At 32.8% G+C, this 17,667-nt stretch overlaps 1 protein-coding gene across 7 annotated transcripts in view; it reads left to right on the top strand.

The window, feature by feature from the left end:
* Positions 1 to 17,667, top strand: part of ARHGEF28 (Rho guanine nucleotide exchange factor 28) — a 352,261-nt gene that overhangs the window by 232,783 nt on the left and 101,811 nt on the right. For 5 of the 7 annotated variants that reach the window (XM_031966499.1, XM_031966513.1, XM_031966496.1 and 2 more), the window contains 6 exons: positions 165 to 372; positions 4,840 to 4,951; positions 8,884 to 8,964; positions 9,607 to 9,649; positions 15,921 to 16,044; positions 16,421 to 16,553. In XM_031966499.1, the coding sequence (XP_031822359.1) occupies positions 165 to 372; positions 4,840 to 4,951; positions 8,884 to 8,964; positions 9,607 to 9,649; positions 15,921 to 16,044; positions 16,421 to 16,553 (701 nt within the window). The remainder of the gene's footprint in view (positions 1 to 164; positions 373 to 4,839; positions 4,952 to 8,883; positions 8,965 to 9,606; positions 9,650 to 15,920; positions 16,045 to 16,420; positions 16,554 to 17,667) is intronic. The other 2 variants (XM_031966506.1, XM_012541116.3) reach the window with 1 other exon arrangement.

Raw genomic sequence — 17,667 nt, 5'->3', positions numbered from 1 at the left:
CATATTAACTTAGAATACAACATTTTCTAGTTATGCTTTAATCTGATTCAGTAGCACTCTTTCCAGGTTTGGAGTTTGATACCTTTGAGTCTAGTCATCTCAAAGATACCTTTTAACATTTGATATGTGCATAATGGAAAAAAATTGTTCATTTTGTACTTCAGTTCAAGCCTTGATGCCCTGGATGCTGATAGTGAAGGAGAAGGGAATTCTGAACAAACCCATATCTGCTACCCTCCAGAGTCCCACAGTTCCTCAGCACCAGGGACCACAAGTGGGGATGAATTGGACTCATTTGAGACTAATGTTGAACTGGATTTTAACATCAGTAGAACTGAATCCCTTTCAATTTCTAACAATCTACAATCAAAGGTATTTTGATTTTTACTTTCTTTTTACTTAACTGGAACAACTTGGTTATGTAAACAGACACATATATTGTTGTTTAGTCATTTCAGTTATGTCTAACTCTTTGGAGTTCTCTTGACAAAGATACTGGAGTGGTTTGCCATTTCCTTCTACAGCTTATTTTACAAATGAGGAAACTGAGGCAAATAGGATTAAGTGATTTGCCCAGTATTACACATCTAATAAGTGTCTGAGGTCAGATTTGAACTCAGGAACATGAGTCTTCCTCATTGTAAACCTGGTGCTCTATTTAAAGTATTACCCACCTACCCATGCAAATGTATACATGCATATGTACACACACACACACACACACACACACACACACACATATATATATATATATATATACACATTTATAGCCACGTACATATAGCATACATTATAAATATGTATATGCACACACACACACACATATATACCAGCATGAAAGACACCATATGCTGTTCTCAACATACAAAGTGCAATTTGGAGACCCTGGCTGAGTCTAGGTTTGCCTGTTTTCATCATTCTCGCTCATTTAATTTGCATAGCTCCTACTCATAAAGACTTATGGTTCATCCATTCAATACAAATAAATACAATTGTATAAAAATTGTATAAAAAATGGAAAATTTTTACATATTGGCTTGGCTAATGGACAACAACTGATGGTATAATGAATAAAAATTGAAACACTTAGGAAATGATGCAAATGGTAAACAAAGAAGGGATGATATTTATTAAGCATCTCATCCTTACTAGACAATGTCAATTGTAACAAAATTTTAGTAGTACAGTTTTCTCTTTGGGAGCAATTTCAAATGGAAATTCTCTTTTATTTTGCTGCTTTTTAAAAGGGAAATATTAATTAATTTCCAATGCTATGTGAGAAAATGCTTTTTTTAGTAGGTGGAAATCATTTCCTTTTACCTATTTATTTTTTGTTGCTACCAGTATATTTCTTTATGTAAGAATATTCCTGTATAATAACACTCCTTTATTTTTGTATTCACATTTTACTCTTGTGTTTCTGTTCAAGCAATATGAATTTATATGAGTAGATTGCATTGTGAAATATCAAGTTTTTAAAATACTTAGTGAAACTGATTTTGATTGCCTTTCTTTTAATTGTACACAATACTGAGAAGGTTATATATTTCTTTTTTGAAATGGCTAGATTTAGGTGATCTTTTCCCAAAGAAAGTGGAAAAAGTCTGTTTGTAATTGCAACTACAAGTGGTTTTTTTTATATTGTTTTTGAGCTTCTCAAGAAATGTATTTGGAAAGAAATAAGCATTCTCCCCCATCTCTATACCCCTTTCCTTCAAGCAGTTTTTCTCAGTGATCAATATTTGATGTAGTTGACATTTATTTATTACCATCATAGGCTTTTATCATTTGATACTCAAGTAATATTTCTGAAGATAAAAATTGTATTTAGTTACAAATGTAGACCAGAGGTCTGGTTATGAATATTGTATGAAGTTCTGAAATCACCACCTTTACTTCAGGTGAGAGATAGTTCAATCTTCATGAAATGGTAACAATCTCATATGGTTTACTTTTTAAAAAAAATATATTTTAGAAACTATATATTATACTTAGAAAGGGAGTTTTGGTAGAGTGAATAGAAAGCCATTCTAGGGATCAGTAAGTACTTGGTTCAAGTATCACCTCTGCCACATATTAGAAACTTCTCTGAGACACCAGGTGCCACAAGTGTCATTTGCATTAGTGTAGGAATTTTCCAGGATCATTTCCCTATGTGAATTAAATAGCAGGTCTGATTTATCCTTTCTGTCTGTGCCCCTCCCCCGTCTTTCTCTTCTCCCTCCCTCCCTCCCTCCCTCTCCCCTCTTTATCTCCCCTCTCTTTATATCTCCTCTCTTTTCCCTTTCTCTCTTGAGATATAGAAAGATAAATGTGTGCAAGATATAATGCCAGTAGAACATTTAAGCTTTTTATACAGAAAAAAAAATGTACCAGAATTACTTGAGTTGAATTTCTTCTATTTTTAAATGAGAAGTTTCAATGATGTCTAAGCTGATCACATTATGTTTTGAATTTTTGCTTCAGATCCATATTATACATATATTAGAAATTACACAAACATACAAATATATGTATAATACATACTTATGCATACAAACATACACATGCACACATATACGTTACCAATATCGCTTCTTAGTCTGTTTCATTAAGATCAAGTATATGTGTGCTTGTACATTTGTATGCATATCTGTATCCATAAAGATATATATATATATATATATATACATACATATATGTATATTTGTATACATGCATACCTGTGTATATCTAAATATATAAATAGGTAGATAGATATAATACAATGACTAACTTATTATAATCTCTGCATTTAGTCAAAACTTTTATGAGTCTGTTTGCACAAAGTTTTTTTCCTTTGGAATTTCTCCATCACTTTCTTATTACTAGGAGCAACTCAGTGTAAAGATTGTGAGAGAAGTTTCTTTCTCTATAGCTCTGAAATATTCAGGGTTTCCAGTGGAGAAGCCCATTTCATTGGTTCCAGGTCCGTCTCATCTTCCTTTTAAATCCTTCTGTCACCCTTAGATTAAATGAAACCTGATTATTGGTGGGCTAGACATTAAGTAGAATTTATTGTTTTAAGAATTTTGGAAAACTTTAAAAAATTGTTTTTAAGCTTAAAGAGAACTTTAAAAGAATATTGATCATAAGAGTCAATGACTCTGTGGTTCATCATTAGGACCTTGGAGTCATGTCTGACAACAATCCTGCAAGTACATGAACCACATTTTTTTTTCTGGCAGAAAAATGTCAGAAAGAGACTTTCTGGCCCTTAATACCCAAAAAGAAATATGCCTGATTGAAACTCACTGAAAATAAACAAGGATTTATAATTCTGATTCTTTTGGAGTTATAACTTTTTTTCCCTGAGGCAATTGGGGTTTAGTGACTTGCCCAGGGTCACATAACTAGGAAATAGTAAGTGTCTAAAAACAAATTTGAACTCAGGTCCTCCAAACTTCAGGACTGGTGCTCTATCTACTGCCCCACCTAGCTGCCTCTTGGAATTATAACTTAATGACAGAAGTCCTTGATAACTGGACTGTGTTTCATTTCACTCCATAAATTTGGGACAGAGGGGAATATTAAGAAAAGTTTGATGCTTGTGGATAAATGTTGCAGTGACTCATTAATTTGGGTCTGATCATAAGTAATAGCTACAAAATAGAAGACAGCGTTTGGTTCTGGGAACATGGTGTCTATATACTCAGTGAGACATATTGGAATGATATTACATCCAGGTCTGTCTTTAATAAATTTCTGGTGCTTACATATTTAATTTCTTTAGAGTGTGGAAAATGTTATATATTATCTTGTTTTCTTTATCTTCATGCAAACTAGTGTTCTGTGATGTATTAATAACATATGATTGGGGATAAAAGACAAAAATAGAAATCCATTTAAGATGCATAAAAAATAGGAAAAATAGTGATATAAAATTCAGTGATATTTAAATGCTAGACTACAAGACCACAATCTAGCCTGGGAAAATAATGTTTTACAATATACTGAGCTGGGAGAAGTGCAATTCTCTGAAAAACAGCTGGAGTGGAAATGTCTTGGAAATAAAATGCAGATCTAGAAAGATTATACAATGAATCTTTTCCAAAATAAGGATTCTTAGGTTTCTCCCCAGAGGTGACAATTTGCATAATGTATTTAAATAGAAGTTGATTGTGACATCATACTTTTTAAAATTTAGATTCATTTTTAATATTCTTTTCCAGTCTAAATAATCTCAAATTACTATACAAGTTTTTATCTTTTCATTGCTTTTCCAAATAATATCAGAAAAACCAATTCTTTTGGGTACAAAATCAGACTAATCATCTTATGCTTCAAGGACTCGAAATTCTTAAATTGGTTGATGACCTCATCAATTTGGGTGTTTCTCACCCAGTGATGCAGTTTCCTATCATGGCCATGCCAATTTTGCAAGGCCATGTTGTACCAGGAGTGAGTCATAAATAATTTATCCAAAATACTTTTTTATTTGACATCACATAAGATAAAAAATTATTCTAGATAACCTTTTCACTAGTAATATTTGCATCATATCTGAATAACCTGATTTTTGTACAGATTCTTTATCCTGCCTGAGTTTAAACTTTGTTGTCTTCAAAGATCCAAGATTATCAGGAAGATAAATTGTAGATTTTCTGATTATTTTTAAGCATTGGAAAGAATAATGGCATTTCAAGAACTGTGGGATTAAAAAAAAGCAATAAAGGTTTCATATTAAGAAAAAAATGTAGCAGAAATGATTGGTCTCTACTTTCAGAAGAGAAGTTTTAGCAATATTCATAATGTGATGGGTCATATTATGTTTCTAAGTCATATATTGAATCTGTTATGCTTAATTGTACTGTCCTTTAGGATTCACTCCTTTCTGGACTCCGTTCACGTTCCTATTCCTGCTCATCACCCAAAATTTCCTTAGGAAAAACCCGTTGGGTACGTGATTGTACAGTGTGTGATTCAAGTGAAGGTAAGCATTATTTTCTGTTCCTATTCTGAGAACCCCAAAACATCCTGAGGGTATTTTCAGCCAAGAAAATTAAATAAATTATGTCTAGGCAACAAATGGAGTCTTCATTTGAATTTTGCAGATTCTTTCTGTTTTCTTTTGTTTTACTCTTCAGTGTTACATACCCACCCCCCCACACCCCCCACACCCCTAACTATTGCTTCAGCAATGATAATGAGATGATAGTTTTCCTCTTGTGAGGAATTAATAAGGATACTTTTTCTGGTACACAATTCATATCAGATAAATTACTTTGAGGAGTTTGGTGGGAAAAAAGTTGGATTCAGAACCTAAGGAATCTAGATTCAAATGCTAGCTCTGCCACATGTTACCTGGGTTTCTGTAGCTAAGTCCCTTCATTTCTATTGACCTAAATTTCCTTACTTTTAATTGTGGGACTTGTACTAGACATTTTATAAGCCTTTCTGTTCTAAAGCGATCTCAGAAAGATATATGTATTTTGGGGGGAGGCAATTGTGGTTAAATGATTTATCTAGCTTCACACATTAAATGTCTGAGACTGAATACAGATTTTCCTGACTCTAGGGCTGGTGCTCTATCCATTATGCCATATAGCTGCCCAATTAAGAGAGAATTTATATGTATTTTGTATGAGTACATGTGCAAATTTTTTGTTATCCCCACATTTCTAATTTAGGATTATGGAATTGCAGATATCATTGTTTCCAATTCCCTCATTTTTTCCAGATGATAAAACTGAGGTCCTTAGAGGTTTAATGACTTATTCAAGGTCACACAGTTAGAGACAGAACTGGTCTAGAACCCAGACCTTTTGAATCCTGCTCCTTTCCCCCTTCCCTTAAGTTCTATAGTGATGCCCTCTTTTTAAAAATTTATAATAGCTTTTAATTTTTCAAAATACATGCAGATCTAGTATTCACTCTTGCAAAATCCTGTGTTCCACTTTTTTATCCCTACCTGTCTTCTGCCTTCTTCTCTAGATAGCAACTAATCCAATATAGGATAAACATGTACAAATCTTCTAAAAATATTTTCATATTTATCAGGCTGCATAAGAAAAATCAGATCAAAAAGGAAAAAAATGAGAGAAAAACAAATAAGCAAACAATACTAACAAAAATGGTAAAAATACTATATTGCAATCAACATTTGGTCCCATTAGTTCTCTCTCTGGATGAAGATGGCTCTCTCCATCATAAATCTATTGGAATTGGCTTGAATCGACTTTTTGTTGAATGGATTGAATGAGTTCATCACTTTATCACCTATAATCTTGTTGCTATGTACAATATTCTTTTGTTTCTATTCTATAGTGACTCCCAAAGCGGAAATGGATTTATGATTTCTAGTATATATTTTAATATCTATAATAAAAATCAATTAATATCTCTTCCCCCAACATTTCCCACATTCTACAAAAACAGTTAATTCCTTTTATTTATTCATTGTTTTGTTCCTTTTATATCATATTTTTGCTAGTCTTTCCATTCCTAGGCTACAAAGTATAGAAACTGTTAGAAAAACCAGAATGTGCTCAAGTATTTTCAGTTGACCACTTAAGAAAAACTTATTGAAATGTTGTCTTTGCATTGTTGTTGCTACATAATTTGACATAATAAATATATGACAAAAACACTTTTTGCTTCTCCCACTAAATTTAGTTTGTATAAAATTTAGTCATTTTAAAAAAGGTATGATAGATATATAAATATAAATAAATATATAAAAAATATTTCCTTACTCCCACCTCTACCCTTTTAATAGGGATAGAATTTAAAAAATCAATTATAAACATATATATATATATATAATATATATATATGACTTTAGAAAAGAGAAAAGAATAGAAAAGTTTTTTTTAAAGATTCATAGTACATTTGAAGGAAAGGAGAAAAGGAAAGTTCAATGGATTATTCTGTTTGGATCATGAAATTTTCCTTCCGTTGGAAATTGCCAAGGTTTTTGAGATAGATCAGATTTACTTTGATGCTACCTCCATTTTTTTCCTGTCAAATTATTCTGATATTATCATGATTGATTTTTACTTGTTAAGCAAAGTTTTCACTCTCAATATTAGGAAAGCAAAAGCTACTTAATGGTGGCATCAAATAACCCCATGTAGAGATGTACGTGTGTGTGTATGTGTCTTTCCTGATTTTTTGCCATTCCTAAGAATTATGAGAAAACTGTATAGACTGAGAAAGAATAAGATATGTCAAAGAAGGGGAATTACCATACTATCAGCTTATATTTTTTCTAGCAATAATCTGAACTAAGTTCCTAATTGAGTAATTGGAAGGTTTTAAAGTAATATCTTTGCTTCAAGCTTAGTTCCTCAATAAAGTCTGAATGTCCAGATAGAGGAAAAGTATTATCAGTCATCAAATCTTTTTCTGTTTAGTCCTAAACCTCTTTCTTAGACACTAAGTGCCATTTTAAGTCAAGTTTAATCTTCTCAAAAGATGAGAAACTTAGAAATTTTTTTCTTTTTGACCAAATTTCATGACTTTCTCAGCATAATAATCCATGGCAGATTACAATCTGTGTATAAAAAAATGGCCTTTTTCAGATAGAACCATTAGTAATCACATGGGACATTAGCTCTACTTCACCTAAAATAAAATGCAAATTAAATGCATCATATCTATCTTTCAATGGACTCGTGATTTTGTTTTATTTCTTGTCTCAAATGGAAATGGCATTGACAGTTACTTTATTGTAAGTAAAGGTATGCTGCACCTTGGCTATTTTAATCCTATTTTAATCTATTTAACTATTTGCTTTGAGTCATTTATTATGTCGCATATAACATAATACATGCACATGCACACACGCAGATGGAATTAGATAACATCTCAGATTCCATTTAATTCTAAGATTTTTTGAATATATACTTACTTCTCCATTCCCATGCATAGATACATATCAGCACAGAAATAATGTCATTGCATTGTTATTTTCTATATCATCTGTGCTGTTACCTCTCAATATCATATTAAAATCACAGATCTGGAGTTTTAGGAGCCCTCTAATACCATCTAGTCTAGACCTTTCATTTTATAGATCGAGAAACTGAAACCTGCCTATGAAAAATAAAGATATTATCTAAGGCAACAATAAATAGTAAGCCTCAGAAATGGGATTTGAACACAGGTCCTGTGATTCTGGAGACAGTGATCCATTTCTACTATTTCCTATGGCTTCTACTTTCCTTTGCCAAATCTAGATTGTCAATTTTCCTACATAGCACATAATTCCTTTAGCAATCAAAATGGCAACCTCTGAATATACTTTAAATCAAAATCACATCTTTTGGGGGAAACATACTGTATGTTTGGGCTAAAGGGAACCTTACGAAAATTGGAATCATAATCACAACTCTATGAAGTCAAATAGCTCTCTAAAATAGTTAGATATTTAAAAATTGCACATGAAATAAATGTTTATTTGGGAGAGGTAATGTAGTCATATGAATAGAAGCTCAGGTAAAGTGACTTGAAGTCTGCTTAGGATCTGGGTCCCTCACTAGTCTGTTTGGTAATTGATGACTCAACTTATGTAAATTAAATGTGTATTTTACTTCATAGAGTTGTAGGGAGGATGACTTAGATAACATTTATAAAGCAAAAGCATCAACTTCTGTGAGCTAGATTCTCTATTGAATACAAAATAATACTAGTCATCATAAATGTACCCCCACATTTACATTAATCTCTAAGAGTCTAAGTTGAGTACAGGGGTTTTTTCTACTAATAAAATTATGGATTTGGTCCAGTATTTGTATAGCTTATACTTACATTTTTCATAATGGATTTCTTCTTAAGCATATAAAGCATTTCCATTTTCCATTTTGGGGTTATCATTTTGACGTTCTGGTTTACAACTTTAAAGGACTTATCCTCACTCTGTAGATGGTGTGTTCCTCAACAGTGGTCGTTCACTCCTTCAGTCTTTTTCACTGTCTAAATCAGTGTCTCTGCTCCATCCTTGTAGTAAGTACTCTCCTGGAAACAAGATGGTGCTAAGCTGCTTGCATGAAGCTCCCTGCATTGTCTGTTGGGAAACTGGCTTTCCCCTTCTTTTTGATGAACCTTAAGGCAAATCTTATTGCCCTACTTTGAGCTGACTGCTGCTGCTGCTGCAACTTGTTATGGGTACTGCAGCCATGTTACAATTTATAATTCCCTCTGCCAGACTGCAGGATATTTTTCTTGAGCTTTGCTAAAAGGTGCTAAAGGTTTTGTTTTTTTAAAACACTTTTGTGTTGGTGACTTTTGAATCAGGCATGAAACTGCAGGGTGGACTATATAAAGGGGAAAAGTAGTATTGTTGGGATCAAGCACATGATGTTTGGCTGATTTTCTGCACTTCTGAAAACATTTGCTAGCATTTGCTGAAGCTAACTCAGATTCAGGTGAAAAAAAAAAGATCCCAACACTTTATGTAATGTATTTTTATTTCATGGAGTATGATGATTATTATATCCAGGGTGACACTTGCTTGTAAAAATTTGTTTTCTAATTTTCCACCTGGCCTGACAAAAAATGGTGGAGGTTGTACATTTCATATGAAAAAGCAATGACAAAGCTAGTTTACTAGCCTTAGTTTTAATTTTCTGTTCTATATTTTTTTAGAGCAAAGAGCTTACAGTTTATCGGATCCATCACGAGAGAAAAGGTATAACTATTACATATTTCCTAAGAAAATGCTTATTGGATTCATTTTTATTTTTGCGGAGGCAATTGGGGTTAAGTGACTTACACAAGGTCACATAGCTAGGAAGTATTAAGTGTCTGAGGTCAGATTTGAACTCAGGTCCTCCTGACTTCAGGGCTGGTGTGGATTCATTTTATTAAAAAAAAAATACTGGTTTACCATCTTGGTGTGTACAACTGCCATATCTGAGCATGGCAGTATCAAGGAGCTCAGTAGGAGAAAGTAAAATTTTATACAGGAGGGTGTCTCTGCTATCACTTGACATGTTAGTAGTTACTGGGATCATTCCCTTACCACTGTCACCTCAGTGACTTCTGTGCCTTGGGACTGGAGGTAAGCCTTTTTCTCCTGAAGGGCTCCATTCCCAGGATACAAGGATTGTAGGATATTAATGGAGAGAAGTTGGGATGCCCACAGACTAACTAAAAAGCATACTTATTGACAAAAACAATATACTATCAGTATTCTGGTTCCAGCATGAAAATGTTGTGACAGTGATGATATTTGGAGCTGCAAAGACCTATAATTATGTCAAGAAGTTTCAGAAATTCTCTAGATGGTTTTTTTAAAGGCCTCATGAGAATAATGGGTTAATTCTAACCCTGCTATAACTAAGATATTCAATCCATTTAAATAAATTTGATTGTGATTTTTCTTTAGTCATTATATATTTTATATTTAAAAGTCAAGGTTAAGTATCCAAAGCAAGACTTATTATGTAGAAGAAGATTGATATTGGCTAAAGATTCATGAAGATGAACATTTCATATGAAAATTTAGTTTTCTTCTAATATTAATTTTTAATTTGAACTCAGTAAATCAGATAGCAATTGCTTCTCTAGTTATTACCTACAAATATTTTTAGCAGAAAGACCTCTAGTTGATATATTATAGCTATCACCTATTCATCCATTCAGAGTTAAAAAATAAATTGTACATTAGCTTTTTAATAACTTGGTAGTTATCTAATTTAAGTTTTGAACAGTTAAATCTGTACTTGTCGATGATATTTAGGCTGTTAGAAGAAGGTTACAGATCTCAGTTGGGATCAGTCTTTGGAAAACCCATCTGGACTTGAAGTATCCTTGGGAAGTGAATAGTTAAGTCTGGACCCTTCTCTAGAATAAAAGAAACAAGGAATCTGAAAGTGAATGTTTTATTCCCTAAGTTACATCTGCCATATAAAGATCCATTCTTATGTGATTTTTATTATGATTAGTTGCAACTCCCTCCCCACCACCACCACCACCACAACAACAAAAAAAACCTTTTCAAAGTTGATCCAACCTTTTAAAATCCTTAACCTACATATCTTTGTAGAATGCTAATTTGAAATTTTATTCAATTAAATTACCTTATGTTCTTTGAGTAAAAGACAATATCTTTAATCCCTATACTTTCAGCTTTATTTTCTATTACTTCCTTTTATAGCTTCTGGATTTTAGCCAAGTTGGCTATATACCAACTAATTTCAATAGTGGACATACAGTCTCCTGCCTCCACAATTCTCTTCCTCTTTGACTCAACAGTTCTGAACTCTTTTTTTTTTTTTTTTTTACTTCCAGGCCTTTTACTTTTTTAATCCTATAACCTTTCCTGTTTCCCACCATCATTAGCATTCTCTCAGTTAGTTAATGAATCAACAAGCATTTATTAATGTTTATTATGTACCTAGCAATATACTCAATTCTGAGGCTACAAAAATGCAAAATTGGTCTCTGCCCTCCTTCTTCAAGTTTTCTTAAATTTACTAATTCATGTATAGATTTTATTCTTAAAGTAGATGTAAAACTCTTTGAGGAGCTGTTTCATTTTTTCTTTTATATCTCCTGAATGCTTTTTTTCCAACTGGGCTTTGATTTCACTGATGGAAGGAAACCCTGCAGATAAGCAACTATTCTGAAAGCCCAGGATCACAAAGTAAATTTGTATCAAAGGCAAGACTTGAATCCAAGGTTTTCTGAAGCCAACTCCCCATCCACTCTTATATTTCTCCTTATCTCTTGAATATAAGAGGGGTTTAATAAATATTTATTGAATTGTTGAATTAAGGAGAACTTACAGACTCAGGTCCTTTGATTCTGAAGACAGATGGACAGCTCTGGATTCCAGAGACAGTTCTTTCCAATATCTCTTGCTGCTTTTTCATTTCAGTAAGATTTTATTACACATCTCCTATTTGTATAGGGCAGAGCTAGGGGCTTACTATACAAAAATGAAATAAGATAAGATGTCTGCCTTTCAGGAACAACAGATTTTATCTTGTGACTCTGCCCTCTTGCTTCCAATATGTGTATAATAAATGTTTGTTGAATTGAATTTAAATTGGTAAGAGAGAATATACATAAAAATAATTATAAAAACTTGGATTATTAGAGCAAAGGAGAAAAATTTATTGTTACTAAGAATATCTCCAATAAAGGACTAATAAATGTTATTAAAACAAACTCAGTGCCATTAAATATCCCTTTAAAACATTTCACAAAGTTTGGCTATCTTTCTATAGATAGTTAAGAAGTTTTTTTTTTAATTAATAAGTTTTATTTTTCATTTTACCCTTATTTCTAAATATCTCTCTTTTACCTGCTCTATTCAGCAAGCCATCCCTTATAATATTTTTAAAGAGGGGGAAAAAAGAACAGTATGTAAAGCCAATCAACCCATTACTCAAATATGACATTGTATGTTCTGTTTTGCATCTTCTGTCTTAGACTTCGGCAAAAAAAATGGAGGGAAAAAGCACATTTTCTCACATCTTCTATAGGGTCAAGCTTTTTGGTCATCTAGCTACCATTTTGAATATCAAGATTCTTCTCTGTTTTTTTAAGTATTATATAAACAGTGGTATGGCATTAGGCACTTGATTGGAGGAACAAAACCTTATTTATACTTAGCTACATCTTAGCATCTGAAACATGGAATTAGTTCTGTAGGCATTTGTAAAGGGGGAAGGGAATAAGCATTTATTAAGTGTCTACTATAACTATCCTTTTCCTTCTACTTTTCATTTCTCATCTTCTTCTAGTTCCTGATTTTCACTGTTTTTCTTTATGTTTTGGATCCTGATAGGGACTCCTTTAGTGGCAGGGATATATGGGAACATTCATAGCATAGAACATAGTATGATCAAGAAATAACATTATTTGTGGCTTTTGATTAGTATCTTGCCAAATAAATCAGTGGCATCTTAAATCACAAAGAATATTTGATCTAGGTTGTGCTTCTATTTAAGTTTTGTTTTTGAGATTCTGTTACTTTATATAGGAAACTTAGTTTCCATAAAAGAGTACTGTTAGCTGAAGAAGAACATACTCCTGACCTTGCAATTCGGATTGTGGTGAATGTAAGAATTTCTTAAATGATGCATGTCTGACTTTTGAATACCCTTCCTTGACTTGTTCCTTCTTTCCTCTCTCTTTTCCTTCCTTCTTCTCTCCTTCCCTCCTCCTCTCTCATTTGCTTCTTTTCCCCTTTGCATCCTTTTCTTCTCTCTTTCTTACATTTTATTTCTTCCTTTTCTCCTCTCTCAATTCCTTTATTCTTCTTTGTTGTTATGGGATAGGGAGAGGCAAGTCTGTAAGAAGGCATTACCTGATATCTCGTCTCTGGAAAAATAGCCAATGAGGTAACTGCCTCTAACAATCTGGAGGAGGTCTTTGAACTCTGTGTAAATTTTCTCCATGTGGGAGATTCTGAGAATTTATAAGCCTAGTCTTTCTCAGATTTGTTCCCAGTCCAGCACAGTATTGCCCTGTTTTGTTTTTTGGTTAAGTTTTTAGGTAGGTGGGTTCAGTCTTAGAGTTTTTGGATATATGATTATTGTGTTCTTAGACAATGCACCCCATTACAATATCACATGTAAAGTGGGGATTATGGTTATTTTATATGTTATCTCATTAAAACCTTTGAAAAATTATTGTATTTAGCTTTAGTGTTGTAGATTCTTTAAATAGTAACTATAACTATACTGGAAGAAGAGTAAAGATAGCTTTGATGAGAAAACAGAATTCATTTTTCTTTGCTGGGACAGTGTAGGAGTAATCTGTCAGGAAACAGGGAGTATGGATGAGTATTTTTCACAGGCCCTACATCTGTAGTTTTTCAATGCTTTGACATGGAAACACTCAAAGAAAGTTTTTCTCTTACAGTTGATAGCCCTGAGTCAGGGCTATTGGGATAGTGGATATAAGCTAATCTGAATAAAAGCTATTTCTCAGTATATATTAAATATACATCATTACTTGATCTGTCCAAGCCTGAATCTGTTGATTTTGAAGGAAAGTCATGGAAATGGATAGGGAATAGTTGATTTGAAAATTCTGAATTTAGAAGGTCAGCTGCGTGAAATTAAAATGATTGTTCATCAGCCAGTCCAGAGGGACTTTTTCTTTCTAAACCTTGAGGGCTTTTGTGTCACTTTTGCCCTTCATATTATTGTAAAGGGGAAACATATGAGGCAGCTGAAGAATTGGCTAATCTGTTATATATTTTGTAAATGTGTTTTGCAGTTGCTAGGGAAGTAAAAAGGATAAGAGGAGAAACCCTACATATACCATGATTCCATTCTTACCATTGAAATACTTAAGTTATATTTATTCTATCCTTCCTCTTTCAAGGGTCTGCTTTAAGAAACTAATCCATTAGGAACAGTTATTACATGACAACCCTTCTACCTTCATAAGCATCAATAAGGGGTAGGAGTGTAACATCACATTCATCCTAACAGTTCAAGAAGGGGCTACTGTTATCCTTGTTCAGCTCAATCAAGTTCAGTTATTTTCTAATTTTTTTTGAGGTCACCAGAATTTGAAACATTTAGCAATTCTTTTCCTTTAAAGAATAAAATAGTCAAGTGAATGTCCAGATATTGACTATAAAATAGCTACCAGAAATTTAAAGAAAATTTTAGATTCTTTTAGAGCATATTGAAATTTATAGACACTATTGTCTTTTGTAGCCTAGAATGGATCTTAGGGATTATTTAGCCCAACTCCTAATTTTTTTTGATAAAATAATAGGTCAAACAAGTAAAGTTACTGAACAAAACTTTCTTTGAGCTATCTCCTTTTAAAAAATCAATTTTTAAAAATTGATTATGGACAAGCAATGTAACCAACTAAACTTTCTTGATAATATTTATATTTGAGTTAATTTCAGTGACAAAAGTAGAAAGTCTTACTGGGTTTTGTGTGTGTCATGAACCCCTAATGTTTTTAAATGCAGAAAATAAAATACATGGGGTTACAAAGGGAATTGATTGTATTGAAATCCAGTAAGTAAAATATTTTTTAAAATTTCATGGGACTTTTAGGTTAGAAACCCTCGGCATAACATTTTTTCAGTCAATCTCTCTCAGTCTTTGATTGATGAGGAGTGTTAATATATTCTCAAATATGTTGATATTTGTCTCTATGCTTTGAAACATTCCTTAGCACTCAATGTGCTAGTCTTCAATGATGAAAATTAGTCATAGAGTAGAAGAGACTTCAGCTTTTAAACACATTGGAAAAGTGTTACTTTCTTAAACATTATATAATTTGCTATAGATATTAAGTTGAACTTAAATGTGTGGCTTTCTTTCATTTTATGGAATGAGTTTTTGTAGAGCAGCTTATCTTTCAAGTTTTACTCTTGTTTTTTGGCTTTGAGAATTATAGCATTGCCAGTTCATATTTAGGGAAAATCTATCTTTTCATAGAAGATCTCTGGTCTCTTCTATTCTGTGATTTAGGAGCCCGGCTTAAGAGATTTCTAAATTTTATGTAGTTAATTCTTGATTATCAGTAACTTCATGCAGCCTCCTCCACTTTGTCAAATGATTGACAGATTTCTGGAATTGAGATATAAGCATGAGGACTTTGAATCTGGGCACAGAGGTGATGAGCTCTGTGTATTTTTGAGGATTATGTTTGTACATATCCTTGTATGTCTGCAAAAGGATTGAATCCAACCATATTCCTAAGCCTACAAATGCTTTTCAGATTGTTGCTTGGTTGGCTCATTTGAGACCTGGAAATTTTGTTTTATCACTGATAATGGGGAGTTGACTATTTTCTTGGGTGAGAAGTCTGAAAAGACTTCTGAATAAACAGAAAAGGTTTTCATGCCTTTAGAAAAGCCATTAAAATTTCAATATATCTTGCACTGCAATTGCTAGACTAAGTGCAGTGGATGAGGTTCTAAATCTTCAATTCTGCCCTGCTTTGTTCAAGTAAATGATTCTATGTTCTAGGATTCAAGAGGAGGAATGGGATAAATACATCATACCTGCCAAATCAGAATCGGAAAAGTACAAAGTGAGCCGCACATTTAGCTTTCTCATGAACAGAATGACCAGCCCTAGGAATAAATCTAAGGTAATCAACTGGGGGCCAATATTCTATCTTGCAGAAAAAGATAATGGACATTGCATTCATATTTTTGAAGTCTGTGGTTCCCAGCAGGTGCTAAATGTTTCTTCTGTGTGCTTAAAAATTCGTAGTTTTTCTAAATTGCATTTTTACAGTGTTTGTATTTGAAACTGATTTTGTGTTTAGAGTGATTGTGTCCAAACTCAGAGTTTTAGCTTACTTTGGCTGGAGGTTGGGGGAAGGGAGTGTCACTTAGTACCAGGTATAATACTTGCAAAGATAATTATTAATACAAAGACTTTGTGCTGTTAAAAATAATTGGCTCCTAGTATTCCAACTGCCTTTGTGTCTTTTCCCTTTCCTGCTACTGTTGTGTCTGAAGACAAAGAACAAGGATGCCAAAGACAAAGAAAAATTGAATCGACATCAGTTTGTCCCCGGGATGTTCTCAGGGGTTCTACCATGTTTTGTTTGTGATAAGCCCCTTCTGGGAAAAGAGTCATTCCAGTGTTCTAGTAAGTAGCTTCTTCAGATTTTGTTGGCTTTGTTTGTATTTTGTCTTTATTTATTTTCTCTTCACTAGTTTGTAAATAAGCTCCATATAAGAAGGAACTATGTCCGAACAAAAATTACCTTAGCTTCCCTTTTCAGCACTATGTATTTGGTAGATTGAGTCTCAAAAATTTATGTTACTTTTATTTTTTCTTAGTTTTTTTGGGGGGGGTTAATATTCATTTACAAAAGCAAACAAATGAGATTTAATTCATAAATATTAAAACTACTTTTTATTACCAAATACCCAGGCAGACTCCTCTTAGGGGCACCCACCTTTATCTACCCTCTTTGGGGCTGCATACAGGGTGTTTGCTCCACTTTCAAACTTTTAAATTTTGAACTTATAACTGAAGTTTTTAGGTATGATAAATGTCATTAGCAGATTGTTTCTAAAGCAGCACTGATTATTTTTCCCTCATTGTGATTGTGGACTTCAGTTCTCATTAGATACACTTTAACCTTCTGTTTCCCTTGAAGAAGTCACTTTTTTTTGCTTGTTAGAAAATCAGAAGTTAAGGACATCTTGTGTACAGTTCTTTAATGTAATTGTCCCAAACTTGAATAAATACTCTTTTGTGAACTTTTCATTTTTAAAATTAAAAAAATATATTTTTCTCAATTAATTACATAGAAAATCAATTTTAACATTCATTTTAAAAAATCTTCGAGTTTTAAAATCCTCTCCCTTCCTCCCTGTCTACTTCATTCACCACCTCATTGAGAAGGCAAGTAATTTGATATAGGTTATGCATGTGTAGTCATGCAAAACATTTTCATATTGGTCATGATGTGAAAGAAAACAGACAAAAAATTTCAAAAAAAATGAAAGTTAAAAAAAAGTAAGATTCAATATGTATTCAGACACCATCAGTTATTTTTTTGGGGGGATGGATAGCATTTTTCATAAGTCCTTTGGAGTTGTCTTGGACATTTAGATTGCTGGGAATAGCTAAATCATTCACAGCTGATCATCTTAAAATATTTTTGTTACTTTGTATACAGTACATTTCACTTTGTATCAGCTCATGGAAATCTTTCCAGGTTTTTCTGACCATCATTTCTTATAGTATAATA

Source organism: Sarcophilus harrisii, chromosome 1 (assembly GCF_902635505.1).
Source record: "Sarcophilus harrisii chromosome 1, mSarHar1.11, whole genome shotgun sequence".
NCBI classification, from domain to species: domain Eukaryota; kingdom Metazoa; phylum Chordata; class Mammalia; order Dasyuromorphia; family Dasyuridae; genus Sarcophilus; species Sarcophilus harrisii.
The sequence above is the reverse complement of the archived record's forward strand: the minus strand, read 5'-3'. Positions and strand labels throughout refer to the sequence as shown.